The sequence below is a fragment of the Carassius carassius genome, chromosome 35 (genome assembly GCF_963082965.1).
Source record: "Carassius carassius chromosome 35, fCarCar2.1, whole genome shotgun sequence".
NCBI classification, from domain to species: domain Eukaryota; kingdom Metazoa; phylum Chordata; class Actinopteri; order Cypriniformes; family Cyprinidae; genus Carassius; species Carassius carassius.
Window position 1 is genome coordinate 16197170 of NC_081789.1, and position 18519 is coordinate 16215688.

At 39.1% G+C, this 18519-nt stretch overlaps 1 protein-coding gene across 1 annotated transcript in view; it reads left to right on the forward strand.

The window, feature by feature from the left end:
• The window catches only part of c35h8orf34 (chromosome 35 C8orf34 homolog), a 108630-nt gene extending 92288 nt beyond the window's left edge, over positions 1-16342 (forward strand). The window contains exons 12-15 of the mRNA XM_059524608.1: positions 5366-5838; positions 8386-8482; positions 14908-14955; positions 15706-16342. Coding sequence (XP_059380591.1) covers positions 5366-5838; positions 8386-8482; positions 14908-14955; positions 15706-15713 — 626 coding nt within the window. The 3' untranslated portion in view covers positions 15714-16342. The remainder of the gene's footprint in view (positions 1-5365; positions 5839-8385; positions 8483-14907; positions 14956-15705) is intronic.
• Positions 16343-18519: the final 2177 nt, after the last annotated feature.

Here is an 18519-nt window from a genome sequence, read left to right on the forward strand (position 1 = left end):
TATGTTCGATATTCTGGTTTTGACCCTGCCTGGACTGTTTACCCCTTTGGTTTACCCTTTAATAAATGACTTACCTGCAATTGGTTCTATCTCCGTGCCTCATTGGATCCCTGCCGTGACAGAAGGACTCCGTCACACTAGGAACCAGCGGTATGTCATTTTTCCGTTCCCCAGCCAAGATGGCGGAGCGGCGAACCAAGTACCTTCGGTTGATCGCCCTCCGCCAAGAGGGCAATGAAGTGGGTGCCCTGGCTCAGGTGTTCTGGTCCCTGGCCGAGGGCATGGGCTACAACGATGCGGCCCTCAAGGACTATTTCAATGGCGGGCTGGATGATCCAGTGTCTCATGAGGAGATGGCGCAGTTAGAGACACTGGAATTCTGGGAATTCATGCGCTACCTGCAGCATCGGCTTCGGTGGGATGCCCCAGCCACTTCGGTCTCTTCCGGCGGGATGGTCGTCAGCCCAGCACCACTGCCCAGGATGGCAACCAGCCAAGTGCCACAACCCAAGATGGCCACCAGTCCAGCACCACTGCCCAGGATGGCTAACAGCCAAGCGCCACAGCACAAGATGGCCGCTAACCCAGCGCCAATGCCCAAATTGGCCACTTTTCCAGCGCCACAGCCCAAGATGGCCGCCAGCCCAGCGCCAATGCCCAAATTGGCCACCGGTTCAGCGCCACAGCCCAAATTGGCCACCGGTCCAGCACCACAGCACAAGGTGGCCGCTAACCCAGCGCCAATGCCCAAATTGGCCACCGTTCCAGCACCACAGCCCAAGATGGCCGCCAGCCCAGCGCCAATACCCAAATTGGCCACCGGTTCAGCTCCACAACCCAAGATGGCCGTCAGCCTAGCGCCACAGCACCAGATGGCCGTCAGCCTAGCGCCACAGCACAAGATGGCCGTCAGTCCAGCGCCACAGCACAAGATGGCCGCTAACCCAGCGCCAATGCCCAGATTGGCCACCGGTCCAGCGCCACAGTACAGGATGGCCGCCAGCCCAGCGCTAATGCCCAAATTGGCCACCGGTTCAGCGCCACAGTACAAGAGGGCCGCCTGTCCAGAGTCATGGCCCAAGATGGCTGCTTGCCCAGCGCCGTTGCACAGGATGAGAGTCTCAGTTGACCCTCCGGAGTCGAGTCAGGTGCCAGTTGACCCTCCGGAGTCGAGTCAGGTGCCAGTTGACCCTCCGGAGTCGAGTCAGGTGCCAGTTGACCCTCCGGAGTCGAGTCAGGTGCCAGTTGACCCTCCGGAGTCGAGTCAGGTGCCAGTTGACCCTCCGGAGTCGAGTCAGGTGCCAGTTGACCCTCCGGAGTCGAGTCAGGTGCCAGTTGACCCTCCGGAATCGAGTCAGGTGCCAGTTGACCCTCCGGAATCGAGTCAGGTGCCAGTTGACCCTCCGGAATCGAGTCAGGTGCCAGTGAACTCTCCAGAGTCGAGTCAGGTGCCAGTGAACTCTCCAGAGTCAGGGCTAGTCACCGCTGATCCTCCAGAGTCAGGGCTAGTCACCGCTGATCCTCCAGAGTCAGGGCTAGTCACCGCTGATCCTCCAGAGTCAGGGCTAGTCACCGCTGATCCTCCAGAGTCAGGGCTAGTCACCGCTGATCCTCCAGAGTCAGGGCTAGTCACCGCTGATCCTCCAGAGTCAGGGCTAGTCACCGCGGATCCTCCAGAGTCAGGGCTAGTCACCGCGGATCCTCCAGAGTCAGGGCTAGTCACCGCTGATCCTCCAGAGTCAGGGCTAGTCACCGCTGATCCTCCAGAGTCAGGGCTAGTCACCGCGGATCCTCCAGAGTCAGGGCTAGTCACCGCGGATCCTCCAGAGTCAGGGCTAGTCACCGCTGATCCTCCTGAGTCAGGGCTAGTCACCGCGGATCCTCCTGAGTCAGGGCTAGTCACCGCGGATCCTCCTGAGTTAGGGCTAGTCACCGCGGATCCTCCTGAGTCAGGGCTAGTCACCGCGGATCCTCCTGAGTCAGGGCTAGTCACCGCGGATCCTCCAGAGACTAGGCTGGTCACCGTTGACCTTTCAGAGTCAAGTCAAGTCACCGGTGATCTTCAAGGACTGAGTCAAGTCACCGGTGATCTTCAAGGACTGAGTCAAGTCACCGGTGATCTTCAAGGACTGAGTCAAGTCACCGGTGATCTTCAAGGACTGAGTCAAGTCACCGGTGGTCTTCAAGGACTGAGTCAAGTCACCGGTGGTCTTCAAGGACTGAGTCAAGTCACCGGTGGTCTTCAAGGACTGAGTCAAGTCACCGGTGGTCTTCAAGGACTGAGTCAAGTCACCGGTGGTCTTCAAGGACTGAGTCAAGTCACCGGTGGTCTTCAAGGACTGAGTCAAGTCACCGGTGGTCTTCAAGGACTGAGTCAAGTCACCGGTGGTCTTCAAGGACTGAGTCAAGTCACCGGTGGTCTTCAAGGACTGAGTCAAGTCACCGGTGGTCTTCAAGGACTGAGTCAAGTCACCTCTGATCTTCAAGGACTGAGTCAAGTCACCTCTGATCTTCAAGGACTGAGTCAAGTCACCTCTGATCTTCAAGGACTGAGTCAAGTCACCTCTGATCTTCATGAACAAAGGCAAGTCACCAATGATCTTCATGAGCAAATGCAAGTCACCAATGATCTTCATGAGCAGTGTCAGGCCAGCACCAATCTTCTGGAGTCCAGTAAGGACACCAGGGGATTACCAGAGTTTCGTTGTCCCATTGATCCAGCCGCACGGAGGTCTGCTCCGCCTTGGGGGGCTCTGGTCCTGACCACATGGCTGTGGTGGTCTTCTGCTCTGCCCTGGGGGCCTTCCGCCCTGACCACACGGTTGTGGGGGTCTTCCGCTCCGCCCTGGAGGACTCTGGCTTCGTCCACAAGGACGTGGTGGTCTTCTGCTCCGCCCTGGGGGGCTTCCGTCCTGACCTCACGGTTGTGGTGGTCTTCTGCTCCGCCCTGGGAGGCTTTTTTTTTTCTGGCCCTCCGTCCCTCCCCCTGAGCCTCCACCTGTCCGCCTCCCTCCTGGTCTCTGTTTTGTGTCTGTCGTGGAGCGTCTGGGAGCCTGTCACAGGTACTGTCACAGTGTCTGGGTTGTGTCCCTGGGTTTCCACTAGATGTCCCCCTTTCTCACGGTGTCTGTCACCTTATCACTTCCTGTTCCCTTATTTGGTCACCTTCCTCCTTGTTAGTAATTGATTGTTCCCCACCTGTCTCCTGTTCCCTCATTATCCTTCTGTGTATTTATACCCGGTCTGTCTGAGTCTGTGTTACGGAGTCCTTGTTTAATGTCCTATAGTTATTCATGTCCGTCGCTTCTTGCCTTGCTTTGCCTTGTCTTCGTGTCTTGTTTATGTTCGATATTCTGGTTTTGACCCTGCCTGGACTGTTTACCCCTTTGGTTTACCCTTTAATAAATGACTTACCTGCAATTGGTTCTATCTCCGTGCCTCATTGGATCCCTGCCGTGACACAATTCTCACTATTAAAGGAATAGTTATCCCCAAAATGAAAATTTGGTAATCGTTTACTAACCCTCATGTTGTTCTGAGTTGAGTGAACACAAAAGATATTTTGAAGAACCAAACAGTTGAGAAGAAAGAAATACTATGGGGACCATCTTCTTTTTGATTCCCAGCATTCTTCAAAATATCTTCATGTTCAACATTAAATGAAAATCATATAGGTTTGGAACGAAATGAGGGTGAGTAAACAATGACGAATTTTCACTTTTGGATGAACTATCCCTTTAACAAGTTGCTTATTAGCATACATGTTGCTATCTCCTGTTCATGATTAATGATTGTTTATGTGTGTGTAATGTTTACAGTGAACATAATTTTGACTCCTGGGTTCTCAGCCTCCTGCATCGACTCATTAGGACTCATGAGCTCAACTGCAACTCTTTTGAATTTCATGTGGGAAATTTTAAACACGGACACAAAAAGACATTTTTTATCCATGTCTTTATTTGGTAGGGGTTGCCATCATCCCAAATGATTTATGTCTGTGTAATAATTTCACAGCAAATCCCTTCCGCCACATATGTGTTTAGGAGAGAAATGGCTGGAATAAGTTCCTGTATGCTTTTTAAATGGGACGACAGGTGTTTGAGATTACTTCTGATTGACTACAGACAAAACATTCTAAATATCCATTCACACAATTAACTCTATCATATATCACAACAATCTGGAATAGTTTCCGTACAGGGAAATAATTACAAGAGCTGAGCGTTTGCACTATAACATTAGTAATCTGGACAATGTGCATGTGTTTCATATTGAAAAGTATCATGATGTTTCTCCAGAGAAAGAACTGTTTGCTTACAAGTCAAGTAGTCAAGGTTTCTGAAAACACAAATCAAACTTGTACATACTATTTATAATATGTCAGATGTTGTTTCCTCTGAATCATCAGTTCCTCTCAGACTGAACACTGGTTGACGCGTCCAGATGTTCCATCTGAAAATGTGCAACAGACTTGCATAAACAAAAATATTTGACTTGCTACCAAGCAAACAAATATATTGGCATGAAGCAGGCCGTATTAAACCGCTCTTGTACTCGTACAAAGTAAACATGCCATCCAATTTACACTTTACAGATGACAATAAATACTGCTGCCATGACTGTTAAAAGACCTCGGCAAAACTTCAGGAAATTGTTTTGGTGGTTTGTTAATGGGAATCTATGAGTGGTGAGTCAGTACTCCATGTCAATACACTGATGAGTTTTAAGGCTGTAGGTGTGTTGAATCAGAGTCGTGCTGAAAAGAAAAAAATGAATTTTGCAAATATTTCTGAGAATAACAAATATTTATATTTTTTATTAATTATTGTGCACATAGATTTATAGCTGAGAATACAAAAGTCAAACCTACTTGGCTTAAATGTCCACTCTTTCTCATATGCATAGTATAAATTTACTCCATTACTTAGTTACCTTTAATGGAAAATAATGCATTACGTTACTTTTGCATTACTTTTTGTCAACTGAGCTGGGCTTGCTTGTTTATTTTTAATAACTAAAAAGCCCGAAAGTTGTATTTTTGGCAACTGTAAAGGCATTTTCATATCAAAAGTGAATTTAAAAAGCCTCAGGCTGAAGGAACAGTTTCTCTCAACAGGAACAGAAGAGATGTCAATGAATAAATTTGGAAACAAGGTAACTGACATTATTTATTTAAAAAGTAACTCAGAAATGTCTTGTAAATTTACAAATAAGGCATTACTAGTTACTTGAAAAAAGTGATTGAAAGAGCATTACCCCAACACTGGTCATGTCCCACATAACCTTGACCGAAATGTTTACAAACCATAACTGTTATTGTCCCCTAGATGGTGATTCTTCGCTTTTATTGTCTTGATTTCTTCAGAGGTGGAGAAGGACTTGGCCAAGCTGGCAGAGCAAGGGAAGCTGAACCGAAGTCCAAACAGCCCTCATAGGAGTTTGCTTTTAACCCCCCTTTTCCACACCACTAACACTCTGCCTGTGCTCGGACAGACGTCCAGACCACAGTCTCCCTGCAGCCTTTCCACAAAGACCACAGGCCTGCCACTTCACAACACTAAACCCACAAGCCTAGTCATGGGCCGGACATCTCCCAGCAACCCCAGCAGCCGTGCCCAAACCCCTAGTGGAGCACGGACGCCCAACAGACCTTTGACCCCCAATAGTCTAATGATGCACTCGTTGACTGCTGGAAGCCATGGGAACAAAGAACGTGTGTACGGGCGTTCTAGAAGCAGACCAGTCACGCCGACGGGACAGATAACCAGACCGATTCTCACACCGCCAGGCCTGAGCACGACCGATTTATATGGAGGACTGTGGAGCACATTGACAGAGGTACACATTAACACACCCACATACACATATAATCACATCAACATTATTATATACAGTAATAAACAAAGTAATATTGTAAAATGTTATTACAACTTAAAATAACATTTTAAGATCATATCTAAAATGTAAAGAATATTATAAAAGGTTTTTTTTTTTTGGTTTCTTTTATCAATATTGACACAGACTGTGCTGCTTAAGTGTGAAAACCATGATACTGTGTCTATTTCAAGGTTTTTTTTTTATCTTTGAAGAACTGATTATCTAAATTAGACATTTTTAGCAACATTATAACTGTCTTTACTTTCACTTTTGATCAATGTAATGCATTCCTGCTAAATAAAAGTAGGATTTTTTTTTATCACAGTAAAATCATACATTATACAGTATATTTAACATCAAACTTTTTTTCTTTTTAAATATAAATAAATTGTCTTGCAAAAGCTGTTCTCACAAAGTCTAAAGAACAGTATTTGTCAATCTCAGAAATATTTTTGGACACACACATGTGCAAACACATATATGCAGTACAATATTTTGAGCTTTTTTTGTGCCAAATATTCAAAATTGGTCATAAAAGGTCTTTAATCTAACAAGCCTCTTACTGCTTGGAAACTAAGGTCCAATTTTATGCATGCCTTGAGAAAAAATAAAGCTCACATTTAATAACCCTGTAAACCTCTAGGTCAGTGGGTTTAGAATCACACACGCTCACTGTTATTGTACTGGTAAGTTTGTAAAAGCTGTCTTATATTCTATTGTCCATGTCTCACTATGACCCATTCATCTCATGCTCTATTGAGATTAAGCAATATAATATAAAAGGATCCACGGAAAACAAACAGATTTACACATGACTCCTCTTGGTATGAAAAAGAAAGGATTCTGGTATTTTGGGGTTCCCACTCTCTTTATCATTTGTTTTTTTTTTTTTTTGGTATTAGGGCTTGTTAATAAATCCAAAGCTCCTTTTGAGGTATTTTATAGCCACAAAAGGAATCATATTGTTAGTTAATATTCTTATGACTGATGAGAATATGAAAACATAAATGCATTGATCATGTTCTGAATGCACCCACCTGGTCCCACAGCTGTTGTAGTATTTCAGCTCCTGAATATGAAAAAGAAATATTCACCTGTACATCTCATTCAGTTCAGAATGGGATCTACAGGAAGAGATCAGATGATTTGTCCTTTTCATCTGTTTTCATATTTAGCACTGAAATGCAACGTAGATGTATGAATGCTTCCTGTCAGGCCTGTGCCAGCGATACCTTTAACTCTGAAAATTAAGAACACATAAAAGTCTTGAGAAGCGAACAGGGGGCAATTTATGTATTAGAGGTTGGCTCAGAGGATTCGACTCAGAGGTGTACTTATTTCAAAAGAATATAAAAACATCTGTAGAACGAATGGGTCTGACATGCACATTCACCGGCCCTCTACATCTTGGGTTTCCAGTTCACATGGGATTTTGTTGCTTTTCAAATCACCACCTTTCTGCACAGTTTTCGCTGATCCATCATTACACTCCCTGAATATTGAAGCAAATCATTTCCTCTAAGAACTCTTGGAATCAAAATTGGAGTGTTGTATTATTTAGTTGATAGTAGCTGTTAGGCTATATGAGGAGTGTGATTTCACCAAGTACAACTTGTTTCTGGATCAACATCCTTGAACAACATTTCAATAAACCAATCAGAATTGAGATATAACTTTTCAGGAAATATCTGTTTTAGGCTCACAATCAGGGTTAGGTGCTTCTACATCCTTGTTAATAATCAGCTAACATTTCACACTGATTTTAGGAATAAATTATGGGTAGGCTTAGGTTAAGGGGTATTGGGTTAAGTCTATATTTATGGACAATAATGTTGATCCAGGATCATTAAAAGAAGTTGATCAAGGAACATGTCTGGAACATGACTAAGGCTATATATATATATATATATATACATTTATTCTTATATTTGTTGACTTATTGGAAATGTTTTCTTTATTATTGTTAAATTTTAATGAAGTATTAAATTGTTACATTTTTATAAATTAAAATAGATTAAACATGCTTTTTGATTATTAACATTTTAAAAATGTTAAAACTGTTTTATTAATTTTTTTTATAAAATGTGTATATTACCCAATTTCAATTAAAAAAAAGAATTTGGAAAAAAGAATCTGTACGTAATCTGTAAAATATATATATATATATATATATATATATATATATATATATATGCTGTTGTACTCTTACACTCCTAACCCTAACCCAGCCTGGCCAAACTGGAGTCAAGCTAGGCGGCTAGCTGATTTCCCAACTTCACCATCTAAAAAGTACCCTCACCCCATCAAAACCAGCCAAAAGACTAGTCTGTTGAAGTAGTGATACAAGCAGGCACAGGCTTAGGCTTCAGCAAGACCCTGAAAGCATTTAGACACTTCTGGACAATTAAATTCAGGCCAAAAAAATGAATTAAATTAATTACATTATATAGCAAAGTATCAAACCATCAAACCAAAGTATTTCTCTGTTCCCATCATATGTGTTACTAGGATGAGTTTTACCAGCAGTTGCAGGCGGTCAGGAAGCCCTGGCGCATCCCTAGTGACACGGAGAGTGACTGTCTGGACCCACCCGAGCAAGACAAGTGTGAGTATTACATCTCTGACCCCGTCCCATCCACTGACCAGATCATGACATCAAAATTTTGGGGGAAAATGCACCACTTTGATGTAAAATGCATTTTAGTGCAGCCACCATCCAGTTTAATCAATCCATAAATAAATCTAAAAAAGCAACTGTCATTCTTTTCAGTGCAGACATACCTCCTTTCTATATAAATCTAGCTTTTGTGAGTGTGTGTATGTTGTTACCTCATTTGCAATAAGGCTACATAACTCTAACTACAATGAAATCTGTATGAACATCCACATTAGCATACAATGATTTTATGTTTATTATGCAGGTTTATCATCTACCTAAATGCTCGGCTTCTTTAAATTCAGGTAGATTCTGATTGGCTGTCAATGCAGTTGTGTCATTATCATTGTAGTTGTGGCTCAGACGTCACTCTTCTCATAGAGTTAGAACGATTATTGTTACAGTTTTAAAATTTGTTCTAATTCTGAGAATAGGAATGTTCACACCACAGCTATAATGATAACGACACAGAAGAATGAAATTCAAAAACTTTGGATTCCTTTTTTCCAGCTAATGAATGATACAGGCATTAACAGCCAATCAGAATCCAGTTTAAAGAGACTGAACATTTAAAGCGTCAGATGACAAAACGGTGCACACTTATAATAAATAGAATCGTGTTATCATGTGTTGGTGTGGATACTAATATACTTATCCCTTTATAGTTATCATTATTGGTGTGAACAGGCCTTAAGTGTACCATTTCATATTCAACATTAATGGAAAAAAAATTTACTTTGGAGGTATCATATTACTATTTTTGCCCGTTTAAAATATATTTTACAGTTACAGATGATACACAGATTGAATTAAATGGTAATTCTTATGAATTTAGTGAATATCTCTCTACAGTGCATTATGGTTTAAATTCTGTAAAGGCCTTTAATGATGATATCTGAGCTCTAGTCCCTTGGAAATAAATGAGTCAGTTTGAGGGAGCCGGTTCCAAGCAGCACTTTTACAGCTTCCCTTAGTCTCCACATACGCAAGACTGCAGTATGTGTGGCTTTGAGGTTGAAAAACGCCGGACACTTTAAATATGTTGATATAGTCTCATGAACATATCTTAGATCTCCATTCCAGTGGATCTCTGAAAGATTTAAGCATGCTTGGAGTCATAAGAGGATTATTATTTGTCCAAATCACGGTCCGTCATCGCTAATAAATACTGCTGGCCTCATTTTTCACTCTTTGAACATGACATGGCCAGAATCTCCATGTCCCTCATGAGCCATTAGTCTGTTAATGACCTCAGTATTGTAGCATATCAAAACTGTAGACCTGAGAGAGTCTTTGAGTTCATGGATTATGCAAGAATGATTGTGATTTTTATCATAATTAAGACAATTGTCTGTGATATACATTACAGTCATAATAACAAAATGCCAGATGCAAAACAAAATGCAAAGTTCAGAGAAAATGTTACAGTGGATTCTCTACCTTTTCAACTTAAGCTCAGAAGCACTTCTAGGCAAATATTTGCTATAGATCTGGTATAATATTTATTTGGTAAACAAATGATTTCGACATATGTTTGGAGCAAACAATCACACTGCCAGAGAAACGTCCAAAGATTTCTAGTCAAGCAAAATATTATACAAACAATCCAAGCCCTGCTATCAAATGAAATGTAACTACACATGACAGGCTCCATTTTGCCAAAAACATATCTTGCGTAAAATAAGTATATTGTGCTAACAGCCTCTACAGGCATGCTTGCTGGAACTGTCATGCCAGCCCAGTTATTTAAAGGAACATGAGGCACAGTCTGTTAGTGAGAACGCCTGGCACTGCCAACCGCAGGACATGACAAAATGCCATTTGGCATTCAGGACATTTGCTGATTGGCTGCCACAGTGACTGTTGATGCTGTCTGTTGGAGTTTAGCCTGTGCCAACACAGGTTTCTGAATAGTCATCAAGTGCATGGCAAAGAACAAGTTCCATAACAATTTCCTGTTATTGCAGGAACGCCCACAATGGGGTAACCACTAACCCTTAAAACATTTCAGCCACTGCTCCATTCATTTCGAATTTCATGCCTTAAATATAATAACTCCCTTTCCTAATGCGAACTGATAACTCTGGCTTATGATCTGTAGGGAAGTTTGATTTCTCAAATGTTATATTTTAGTTGTTTAATGTCAGTATAAAAATGTTTGTGTATTTTACTATCACTGATCGGCAGGACTGCACAAAATCTCCATGTAGAAATCCACAGAACTGGAAGACCTGTTATTCAAACCCTCTGATATTTGTATATTCATTTATTATATATTTTTGTACATTTGGTAATGTTTACAGCTGCGAGTACAATTAAGCATAGCACTATTTTAAGCATTATGTTTAAATCTGTTCTGAATGTACACTGTAAAAAATGTACTGTAGAATTTACAGGATTTTACTGGCAAAAAAGTTGCCAATAAAATCCTGTTAAAATGATGTTAATTGCTGTAAAATGGATTACAGGAAATTACTGCAAAGCAAATTAAAGTTAATTGCTGTATGGGGAATACAGTAGTTTGTAGTATTTTTTACAGTAACATTGAATTTAACTTGTAGTTTATTTTACAGCAATATTTTGTAATTTCACTAAAGTACAGTATTTACCTGGCAAAAAAGTTGCCAATAAAATCCTGTAAATATATTTTACAGCATTTATTTGTGATTTCATTAAATTACAGTATTTAACTGGCAACTAAAGTTGCCAATAAAATCCTGTAAATACCCCTAAATACAATATGATGTTGTAATAATTTAACAATGAAACTGCTTTAAAGAATAATTTTAACAGTAAACTATAAAATACTGATATAAATGCATTATCATGAGCTCTATCTTAATACATTTACAAATGAATAAAAATGAATAAAGTCAATGATGTTGCAAATAAGTATTTATTAAAACTGGCAGGAAGACATTGGAAAGCTTTTACTGGTAAAATAAAAATTTCAGTCTTTCAACAGTTAAAATCTTATGAAAATAACATAGCATCACAAATAACTACAAATACATGTAAAAAAAAAAAAAAATAAGCCATATTCAGAGTAGAAGATTAACTCTCTATAAAAATGAAGGTCAATCAACAGAATTTGTATAATTTTTGTAAAAAAAAAAAAAGAAAAAAAAGAGAAAATGATTAAAATAAAATGCTGGAATCAACATTAAATCACAAATTATGTTGTTTGAGCTTATGTTCTATTAAATTAAGAATATTCCTGCAAAAGACAATTTAATAAATACATACTGAAAGTCCATCAACTTTCTGAGATGAGCACACACATGAGGGTTGTCCCTCTTCACTGAGACTTTTCCACTTGTTTTGCCTCTATGTGTCCGTCTTGTATCCAGTGAGTGTTGTGATTCCAAGAAAAAATCTGCACATAAAAACAAGCAAAAGCATCAGGATAAAGTTAAGTATTGAATGAAACTAGCTCAATAAAATAAATGTCAAAATGCCACTTATACAATACAATCAGCATTTACCAGTACTTAAAAGGTTACTCCACCCCAAAATGAAAATCTTGCCGTTAATCACTTACCTCAATGTCATTCCAAACCCGTAAAAGCTTCATTCGTCTTCGGAACACAATTGAAGATATTTTGGATGCAACTGGGAGGATTGTGACTGTCCCACTGACTGCCAAGTAAATACCACTGTCAAGGCCCAGAAAAGTATGAAAGACATCATCAGAATAGTCCATCAGTGGTTCAACCGTAACGTTATGAAGCGACGACAATGCTTTTTGTATGAAAAGAAAACAAAAATAACGATTTATTCAACAATTTGCCTCCTCTACGCATCAGTGTAGCACCATTTTGGAGAGTATCTGTTGGACACAAACTGCAGCTGCTGTTCTGTGTCAGCTGGGTCACATGGACACGCTTTCTATGTTTATTTACGCTTTGATTTGAACGAAAACAAAAATAACGTCTTTGTTGAATAAAGTTGTTCTTTTTGTTTTCTTTTGCATGAGGTATGAATTCACAACCATCTGAGCCTCAAATAGTCAAAAGCCACTGGGTGGACCTGAAATTAAGAAATATAAGCAATAATGTAACCTACAATGCAGTATTTCAATATAAAATGTAATCTAAATTACAAGTTTATCAAATTATTTAAAGAATTAATACATTACCTAATAAAATCAGCTTCAGAGTCTTGAAGCATCGAACATTTCTCCACATCAGCTGCTATTCTTTGCACCTACAAGACATAAAGAAAATAATCTTGTGATTTCTTTAAAGCATTTACATAAATGAGACCAAAATTAACACCGAAAATGGCATATATTTTAGAATAAACAAACTGTTATAAATTATATAAATTATAATTATAAATTATAATATTACATTGTAGAACTGTACCACCAATCAAATTAAATAATTTACAGTGCAAAATTACAACTGTGTAATGACATTAATGTTTTACATTAATTTTTGAAAATTCAATTAATAAATGTTGGAAAAATGCAATGATACTTTTTAAACGTGAAACTAAACCGCCATTAGGTGGCAGCAAATAACTTAATGAGTGAATCAACTGAGTCATTCATTGAACCGATCCGTTCAAAAAGATGAATCATTCAGCAAAAATACCGCTTTTGATTGGATCGTTGTTTGGAACTATTTTCGTTGGTGAAATAGAACAACAGTTAATATTGTGTCTAAAAAAGTAAGTAACTTGTTAACTAATTGTTTATTGAAATATGTATTTGCAATCGTGATACTCACGCAAACAGCTCACTTGTGATGCAACTTATATCATATGTTATAAATAAACTCAACAGTTGAACATTTACCTCATGTATTTTCCGTGAGTTTATGTGTGCCGTTAAGCTTGTTTTGATGTTGAATGAAACGTTAATATAATCAGAATCAGTCTCGCGTTTCGATGCTTCCTCAGTCTTTTTTTTTCTGTTTTCCGTTTTTTTTTTTTTTTTTTTTAATCAGGCTAACTTGTCCAGTCGGGCACATAAAGATGTCTTTCACTTATTATAGTAAGGCGTCACGTCAACATGGGACAGTTGAACACATATAAACAAATGAACACATATAAACAAATGAAATTTCACATATTTTGCTGTTTGTCAGTTATTTCGACAGATAACGTTAGTATAGTTACTATGACAATCGTTCGCATTGGGCTTAATGATAAAAGTTAGGTAAACACTACTTTAAATGCTCTCAATAAGAAAATGTAACTTCCAAAAATCGAAAATTTGGCCTAACTATGCTATGATAGCAATTCCCAGTTTACTGCACAGAAGTTACCAAGGCCACTTCTCTAAATGTCAGGATAGGAGGCTATTGTGACATGATATCGCTTATACATTATAAGTATATACTCAAATAAATATAAAAAGGATATATTTCTCAAGTATAATTAAGTGAACTTACCAGGAATTATGAATAAAGCCTCTTATCTTCAGTCTTCTCATGCTGCTCCAGTTGGCTGGGTTTCAGATTTGAATGATGCGCGCGCAATCCCATAATGCCACACTACAGTAAATTAGTGTAAAAAGCAGGAACTACAGTGACAACACCTGCTTCTTGTAAATGAATTACAGTTTACGTGGAAATATACTGTTAACAACTGTAAAACCTTATTTGACCCATAATGCATTGCGAATTACAGCTGCATCTTGTATAATGTTTATACAGTAAAATTATGCACAATTTTGCTGTAGAAACTACAGCAATTTTTTACAGTGTATGGTGCAGATTTCCTGCCCAAATGATTGCAGACCTAATTTGGAAATTTGGCTTTAGCTTGTCCTGCTATTAAAAAAGTTTGGGCCCAGTAAGCTTGCATGTTTGCTTGTGTATTTCTTTATTTATAAGAATTAATACTTTTATTCAGCAAGTTTTTAAAAGAGACTTTTACATTGTTAGAAAAGATGTCTACTTCAAATAAATGTTGTTCTTATGAGCTTCCTAGTTTTGTTACAGTTTGCACCAAAATTTCAAGCATCACAACTGTTTTCAGTGTTATTATTATTAATAACACTGAAATTCATCTTTCTTGAGCACCAAATCTGCATCATCTGACACTGAAGACAGAATATTGTATTCCCTCACAGGATTAAATTATATTTTGAAATATATTATAATACATAACAGTTGTTTTAATTTGTAATAATATTTCACAATGTTAAAGTTTTTACTGTGTTTAATTAAATGAATGCAGCTTTGGTAAGCATAAAAGTCTTCTTAAAAAAAACATTCAAAAATCTTGCCTGCCTTTGCTGATTTTCGATGTGGTTTTTAGGTTTCGGTTTAGGTGTCTCATTCTATTATATTGAATTATATGTTTGAAAATTCTCAGCATGAAACCATTTACAAGCTTTTCTTCTGTATTTTGGCTCTTTTTAGGTAATCCAAGTGGAGTGAGAGATGCCAGCAAGAGATCGGTGTTCTCAGGTAAACATTCCAACACATCAGTCCATCATGCTCACAGATGGCCAACTAATTGCCTGTGAATGAATCTTATAAATCTTACCCTCTGAAAAAAGTCTGACAGAAGATTTGGGTCGTAGTCTTGCCGTATGAATTCTCCCTAAGAGACAAAATTAGAGACATTCACTTAAAATGACGATGATGCTTTTTTTGACAGAATTTAGCATTCCTTCACATTAAGATCATCAAAGTGACTCAGGCCCAATTGAATGACTTATTGTAAATATATAGCACCCACAATGCACTGTGAGATCACTTTGACACTACTTGAGGTCCCAGTGTTTTGGAAAGAGGCCGTCCAATGTTTGTTTCTGTTGACTTAGCTGGGTGCCACTCGAGCATGTGACAGCTGAGAGTCATGACGAAAGTGTCTCCTCTGTGGTTTGACTTCCCGTGCCCAGCCGAGGTTTTACAGTTGAAGAGGGCAGACAAGCTAGTATAGTCACATGCAGCCAGTTAAGCTTTGTGGTGGAACTGGACTAACCGACCCAAAGCTGGGTGCCGATTCCTCTGACCTCATCCATACACACGCCTGTGAATGTGCAGCATGACATGGATCGGCTCATTTTTCCATTCTCACATTGATCTTTGACATGTTCAAATATTAAAGGCTGTTTTTATGGTAATTACTGAGGTTGTTATGATTATTAGGGGTTTGTATGGAACTGACGTTCGTCTCCAGGCAACTGATGTTTTTGTCTTTGCTTTCTACAGGCTTGTAATGGTGTGTTCAGCAGACACCGAGCCATTCAAACATTTATGCAATTTAAAGGGGCATTTGAATATTGTGAGTCAGCAAGAGACTCTTATTTTTTTAATTTTGACCAGAAGAAAGATTGTGTACTTTTTTCCACAGAGGCCAATATTTCTTAGAAATAAAAATGTTACGACCATTTGAAATTCTAGAATGTAATGTGTTTATCAGAAAAAGATAAGCCTGCACTTGAACTTTTATGTCTGTCAGCATGCTTAGTTGTTGGTTCTTAAAAGTATTTATTGCTGCCTTGCATTAATAAACACAATTTATCACATGATGTGCCAAATCAATGGTTGATAAAGGGATTTTTGATAATTCTTTTCAATAACAATCAACTATAATGGACATGTTATGGCATTGGCAGAGAATAAGAATGTTAGAAATGTATGTATAATGTTGGACATGCACAGCACTGCCCCTGCTGACCTCAGCATGACACTCTGTCATTCCCAACAGCATTGTGTGTCTATACCTGAAGACGACACATTTCTATAGAACTTACTTTGACTTTTATACCCACAGAAATATATGTAGCCTGTTACACCTGTTATATCCTTATATAATGCCAAATAAAATGTTTTGTATAAAATACAATTTGTCTACATTTGTAAAGGTTTTCATGTATTTTCATCAGTTGCAAAATAAGTTTCATTTTTTGCATCATTGGTTCCCAAAGTATTTTCTTTATTCATTTTCCCATATGGATTTTTCAAAAGAGTTCTAAGCCATGTACTAAATCAGCCAGCTACGACATGAAACACAACATCACAAACTTGGAGTTGAAACAAAATGTATTTGTAAATCAGATGAAAAGATAAAGAAATAAGATTGTGTACTTGATGAGAGGGAAAGAATCAAACGAAGATATAATCAAATTTATTTTATATGAATGAGATCAAAATTAGAGAACAATCAATAAATATTTGATTTTATGGAAATATTGTTAATCTTAATCACTCAAAATTGCAATGACACTTCCTCCTTTTCCTCTCATTGACGTCTTTACAAACTTTGGGTTCAGTCTTCCCCAATTTTTTCACCGAACAAAATTTTTCACATTGGACTCAAATAAATTAAACTTGCCCTAATCCCTAATCGAATTTTGGACCAGTTCTCCTCTTTCCACACAACATGCTCTTCAGCAAAGGTGAACTAATCTTTTTATTCTTTCTGCTGATGAGAGACTCACAGCAGAGTGCGTTTTCATTCTGACTTCTCTTAAACATACTGAAACAGATCCTTGCCTTGTTCATTGCTGAACTAGTGAGCAATTCCAGCTGCAGTGTTGAAACGATTCCCTATTGAGAGTCTCCACATTATCCTGTCTTCTAGTGCATGTGTCTTATGTGGACAACCTGCTGTTTTGGGCGACTTGAATGAATTAGTGTCATTGCAAAGCTGCTATATTCGCGAAATCACATTTGGAAGACCAGCTTTTCGTGCAGTGGCTGTAAGGGTCATCCCTTTGGCCTTTATGTGGACCGCCTCCTGTTGCAGGGTTTCAGTGGCCCGCAATCTTGCAATTCAAGTCAAAATTAGAGGAATGCTGCCAGTCAAATAGGGTTTGCCAGATAATTAAGGAAATTATGCCAGATTAACGTCAATAACTTGAATGTATCTGTAAGTGTTCTCTAATTTTGATCAGTGTTCTTTTTCAAATGACTAATTTAGTTTTTTATACTGTGCTTCAGAATACAGTTAATTTATAATTTGCTTAAAAAACTGCCCTTCTGCTCCCGTTCAAATAACTTCAAATAGGACTAAGCAGTGACCTTGAAATTTAGGAAATTATAGGATGTTCTTTAATTTTATTCTTCACTGTATATAGAAATATTTATACTGACTCAAATGCTTCATAGGAGTGGGGGTGTTTCTCAGTTTGGTGATTTCTATGCATAAGAGTCATGGGTAAAGTAAGTGTAGGTGTTTTTTCATCAGGAATTCCACAGTTAAACATGAATATATATATATATATATATATATATATATATATATATAAACTATGTTGAAATATTGTGGACTGATGGATTCAACAAAGGCATGTGGCATTGATTTAATACCTCATAGCTCAGGTTTGTCTTTAAAAATTTTTTAAGTTATCTTAAATAAAAAATAAATTCTTACCATTCGAGAAAATGAATATGATTTTTACTTTGGAAACGTCTCAGGTTACGACTGTAACCTATGTTCCCTGAGAACAGGGAACGAGACACTACGTCAGAATGACGCTTTGGGGAACGCCTCAGGCGTGACAGGTGTCTGAAATCACTATCAAATCACGGCAATCATAATGACCGGCGACAGCCCGTGAATCATTAACGTGAATGATTAACGTGCGACCTGCAAGTATAAAAGGGAGCCTTGCAAACATGACAAACATCCTATCGTCTGAAGGGACTGTTGCAGGCAGGCCCCGAGGCATGGCAGGAAGACGTAGTGTCTCGTTCCCTGTTCTCAGGGAACATAGGTTACAGTCGTAACCTGAGACGTTCCCTTTCGAAAGGGAACTCTACACTACGTCAGAATGACGCTTTGGGGAACGATATACCAATGCCACCATGCTAAGGGGCGTGCCTGCCAAGCGGTAGTGACAACTGACAGAACTAGCAAATTCAAATGAAACGCTAGAACCACTCACCCTCAGGTCACACTGGGCTGTCAGTGACAGCACTCCCTACGGTCATAGCCCAAGCTATATGATACCACAGAAAAACCTCCATAAACATAGTTTTAGTGAAAGGTCTACCTGGGCCTGCTCAAGGGCCTAGGAC